At 48.7% G+C, this 4120-nt stretch overlaps 1 protein-coding gene across 1 annotated transcript in view; it reads right to left on the bottom strand.

Moving 5' to 3' along the window:
- Positions 1-4120, bottom strand: part of arpp21 (cAMP-regulated phosphoprotein, 21) — an 8327-nt gene that overhangs the window by 2478 nt on the left and 1729 nt on the right. The window contains exons 2-14 of the mRNA XM_014030497.1: positions 3445-3615; positions 2852-3011; positions 2712-2750; positions 2561-2626; positions 2376-2481; positions 2060-2198; positions 1788-1925; positions 1617-1716; positions 1409-1504; positions 1257-1294; positions 1030-1086; positions 590-780; positions 60-200 (exon numbers count right to left, since the gene is read on the bottom strand). Of these exons, the coding sequence (XP_013885951.1) occupies positions 60-200; positions 590-780; positions 1030-1086; positions 1257-1294; positions 1409-1504; positions 1617-1716; positions 1788-1925; positions 2060-2198; positions 2376-2481; positions 2561-2626; positions 2712-2750; positions 2852-3007 (1267 nt within the window). The 5' untranslated portion in view covers positions 3008-3011; positions 3445-3615. The remainder of the gene's footprint in view (positions 1-59; positions 201-589; positions 781-1029; positions 1087-1256; positions 1295-1408; positions 1505-1616; positions 1717-1787; positions 1926-2059; positions 2199-2375; positions 2482-2560; positions 2627-2711; positions 2751-2851; positions 3012-3444; positions 3616-4120) is intronic.

Below are 4120 nucleotides of genomic sequence, written 5' to 3'. Positions count from 1 at the left end.
GTGTGTGTGTGTGTGTGTGTGTGTGTGTGTGTGTGTGTGTGTGTGTGTGTGAGACGCACCGGTGGCCGGGTTCACCAAAATGCTCCCCGGCGGGATGCCGTTCTCTGCGATGAAGGCGGAGTTAGGAGGCGGCTCCTCAATGATGGGAGGAGGAGAGGCGCGGGGACAAGCGGGCGACAGCCTGTAAAGAGGGATGGAGCCTGAGGGAGACGGGAGAACAGAAGTGAAAAGGAGAAAATGATCTGGAGAAAACAAAACGGTGCTAAAAACAAACTGCGCGCCGCCCTCCAGCATTAATGACTTCTCTCTTTTTTTTCTTTCTTTTTTCCCTGAACATGTGAAGATGAAGTCTGGAGGTGTTGTGTGAAAATTTACAGCTCTGGTGTGAAGATTTGTGGCTTCGCACCAGAAGAACTTCCACTGCTTTTTGTTAATTAGACACTGCTGAATAAAAAGCCGATAATTTATAAAGAGTGATTTTTCTTTCTGCAAAGTGTGGGGCGCTGATGCCTCGGGTGGCTGAGTTTACACCTGGATGACGTGACGTGAGGAGCGATAATATATATATGTGAAGTTTAAAAAGACACACCTGAACCTCTCGTGTCGTAGCTGTGACAGGCAGGTGGGCGGGGTTTTGGGGCGGGACTCGTCCACTGATGGGAGGAGTCTGAGTCGGTGCTGCTCCAGGGTCGGGGGTCGCTGCTGTAGCGGCAGTCGGTCTCGAAGCTGCTCTGCCTGCTGCTGCCTGTCCAGCTGGAGCCGGAGCTGTCCCGGCTCCCCCTGTGAGGCACATCCACAGCACAGCATTAGAGCTGCTGACAATGAGAGGCTGAGGGGTTTTTATGCCACGTTATTTCACCCAAATCATCTTTAAAGAGTTTCTTTGCTGCAGGAAGTCTAAACCCCAACACACACGGAGGAATAAAATAAGATCTCAGCCCTCGCTATGTTTCCGCTGCAGAAGCCCTGCGCCAGCCAGGCTGACCAGATTAAGATGATAAATGACTGAGCGAGCACACGGAGCTTCACCTGAAGAGCTGTCTTCTCCTCTGGGTCTCAGCGTTTGGATTGTACTCCTCCACATCCCTGCACACACACACACACACACACACACACACACACACACACACACACACNCCCTGCACACACACACACACACACACACACACACACACACACACCTGGATATTAATATTCTCATCTAAGTATAAAAAGCTGAAAGTTAGACGGAGAGAATACACTTCAGGCAAGGTTACCTGGTTTCCACCCGGGTGCTCTCCTGAGTGCAGGGTGGCTGGAAGAGAATGAAGGAGAAATTAGTTTAAATTCATTTTTTCCCCTCTTCTTCTTCTTCTTCTTCTTCTTCTTCTCTCTGACTGTTTTATTCGTCTCGGTCTCTTTCTCTCACCTCTTTGTTGAAGATTCGTTCCCGCGCCTTTAGATACACCTCCTCTCTCTCCTCCATCGACCTGCTTTGCCTCTCGCGGAGAAGGGGACGACGGAACTGTTCGGGAGAGAGGGAAAAAAAAAAAAAAGAGGACGGCCCGAGTCAAGGACGGGGACACGATGGATGTCAGTTATGAAGATTAATGGGCAGGGAGGGAGGGCAGACAGACCTGCTCGTCCAAACTGTTGTCCCTCTTCAYGATGGTTCTCCACTGGGGGAGCTCGTCCGTCATCTCTTTGGGCGCCTCGTCCTGAAAACGCCGCTGCGGTCTGTGCGTGGACAGAACACGGCTGTCAGTAGCTAAAGGAAGCAGTGGACTCGGTGGATGGTTGAAGCTTACATGCGTGTGCTGATGGTCCTGTTGATGATGACAGATTTCCCGGTTTGGTCGACGTTGTGCTCCATGCCAAAGTAGGCCGCCACCCGATGGACCAGCATGCGGTGGTAGGACGACATGTGGGGGAACTTTTTAAAGGTGCTGAGAGGCAGAACACAGAAAGAGATTACCATAAAACACACACTTTAATCTCTAATAAGGTTTCATTTTATGCTTGTATATTAAAAAGCCAAGGCGGCCGCAGGGGAGCAGGACACACGCACACAAACACACACCTACTGCTGGTGATGAAGTCAATCATGTCCTGCTCCAGTTTGAGCAGCGTCAAACGGTCCCTGGGGTTGCTGTTCAGGGTGCTGACAATAAACTCGTGCAGGTCGATGCCGGTGGAGTCCGTGTACTCCGCGCTGCACTCTGGATGTGTCGGAGAAATGAAAAACACAGAACCGCAGCGCAATATTAAACACCCCGGGAGAGCCGCATCGAAATCGACGCCGAGAATCGCTTTTTTATTACTCTTTATTTGCCTCCTGTTTTATGAAACATCCACCCCGCGCTGACACACACACACATACACACACACACACACACCTTTGGACGGGGAGGGCTTCTTTGGATCCGAGCGCTTCTGCTCTTCCTCCTTACAGGAAGTTCTCTCGTCATGGCAGCTCGATGAGACGTCTGCGTCCGGAGAGGGCTGAAGCGGGAGGAAAACAAAGAGTGATTGGAGAGGCGGAGGTGGAAGAGGGGGATATGACGGCGCGGGCATGACTTACGTTGGTTTCTTCAAGCGGGAAGGACTCCTCGCTGACAGCCATGCTGCGCACCAGCTTTCCTTTGGCCTGAAGCACACGCACGTGCAATGTTACAAACTCCCAGCCAATCAATATCCAAGGATGAATAATGTGAGGAGCTACTTCAGCTTACCTTGAGTTTTTTCTTTGGTTGCACCTGGCTGCAGTGTTTCTGCAAGCGGGAGCGCAATTCGTTATTAGAAAGTGAAATACGAGTCGGTAAAAGAAGAGGCGCTATTTTTAACCGCGCGCTTTAGCCGTAATGTGGCCTACCTGCTGCTCGAGCGCTCTAACGTCAGCCTGACAGTCCTCGCCCGCTTTCTGGCTGCAGAGGGGGAGGCATGGCAGCGGGGAGGGGCAGCTCTCGCGTGACGTCACGTCGCAGCGTTTGACGAACGCCTCCGTGTTTTCTACAGCTGCTTCCGTCATCCTTCTGTAAAAATAAATAAATAAATAAATAAATAAATAAGAGAAAAAGCATGCAACGCAGAGCTCTGAGTCAGGGTTACTACAGCTTGAAGCAAGTTCAATTTAAGACTTTTTAATACCTCTTTAATGCTACGATATAAAATTTATGACAATTTAACCAAAAACAGTGACAATTTTACAAGAGGTATTTGGTAAATTATTTAAAAAAAATAAATGTTTCTGATTATTTTAATATTTGAGATGAATTACAGTCGCACTACTTGCGATGTTTTAACATTTTTAAGACCTCTGAAAAATTGATTTAAGACATTTTAAGGTTAATTAAGGCCTTATTTTTGGATTGATGAATTCAATTCCTTTTAAGACGTTTTAAGGATCTGTAGGAACCCTGRAGATTTGACCAGTTTAGCCAAACGTTCGCCCTGATTTGCACGTACCTGTATGGAACAGTTTACTGGTGAGCCTTACGAGTCAACGAAGGGGTCATATATCCCATTTTTTTTACCCCCCGCGGGGCAAACAGAAACGCAATTACTGTGTCCACCTCTGCTCACTTCCTCCACTGTTCTTTTCTCCGCGGGGCTCTTCACCGGTCGACAGAAAACAGCCTGAAGAGATTGAAAAATAGAAAAATAAAAACTGTTAGCAGTCGTTTATGTCAGAAAACACAACACACACACACACACACACACACACACACACACACACACGGTTTCCAGAGCATTCAGAAATGACATCAGGGAGCTAATCTTGTGTTCATTTGTGCATGAACCTGATCCTGGCTTAACGACTAATTGCTGCCTCGCAGTAGTCAGCGTTATTACTGTAAGAGTGTCTGTGTGACTTTATGGCTGCAACATATAAGCCTGTTATTGTGATGGGGTGGGGGGGCTTGTGTGTGTGTGTAGCCGGCGTGAACGCATGTCTGGTATGAGAGCGTGTCCTCGAGCTTTTCTTAGAAACAGCAGCTGTGGAGGAGAGCATCATCTGATCTGGCAGCAACGATATTCCCAGAATGCCAAGCTGAGGCTCTGATCCCCATGGTGAAAGTATTGCTGAGACCCTGGATGCACACACACACACACACACACACACACACACACACACACACAC

This window comes from Austrofundulus limnaeus, unplaced genomic scaffold (genome assembly GCF_001266775.1).
Source record: "Austrofundulus limnaeus strain Quisiro unplaced genomic scaffold, Austrofundulus_limnaeus-1.0 Scaffold1072, whole genome shotgun sequence".
NCBI classification, from domain to species: domain Eukaryota; kingdom Metazoa; phylum Chordata; class Actinopteri; order Cyprinodontiformes; family Rivulidae; genus Austrofundulus; species Austrofundulus limnaeus.
This window is presented reverse-complemented; position numbering and strand designations above follow the sequence as displayed.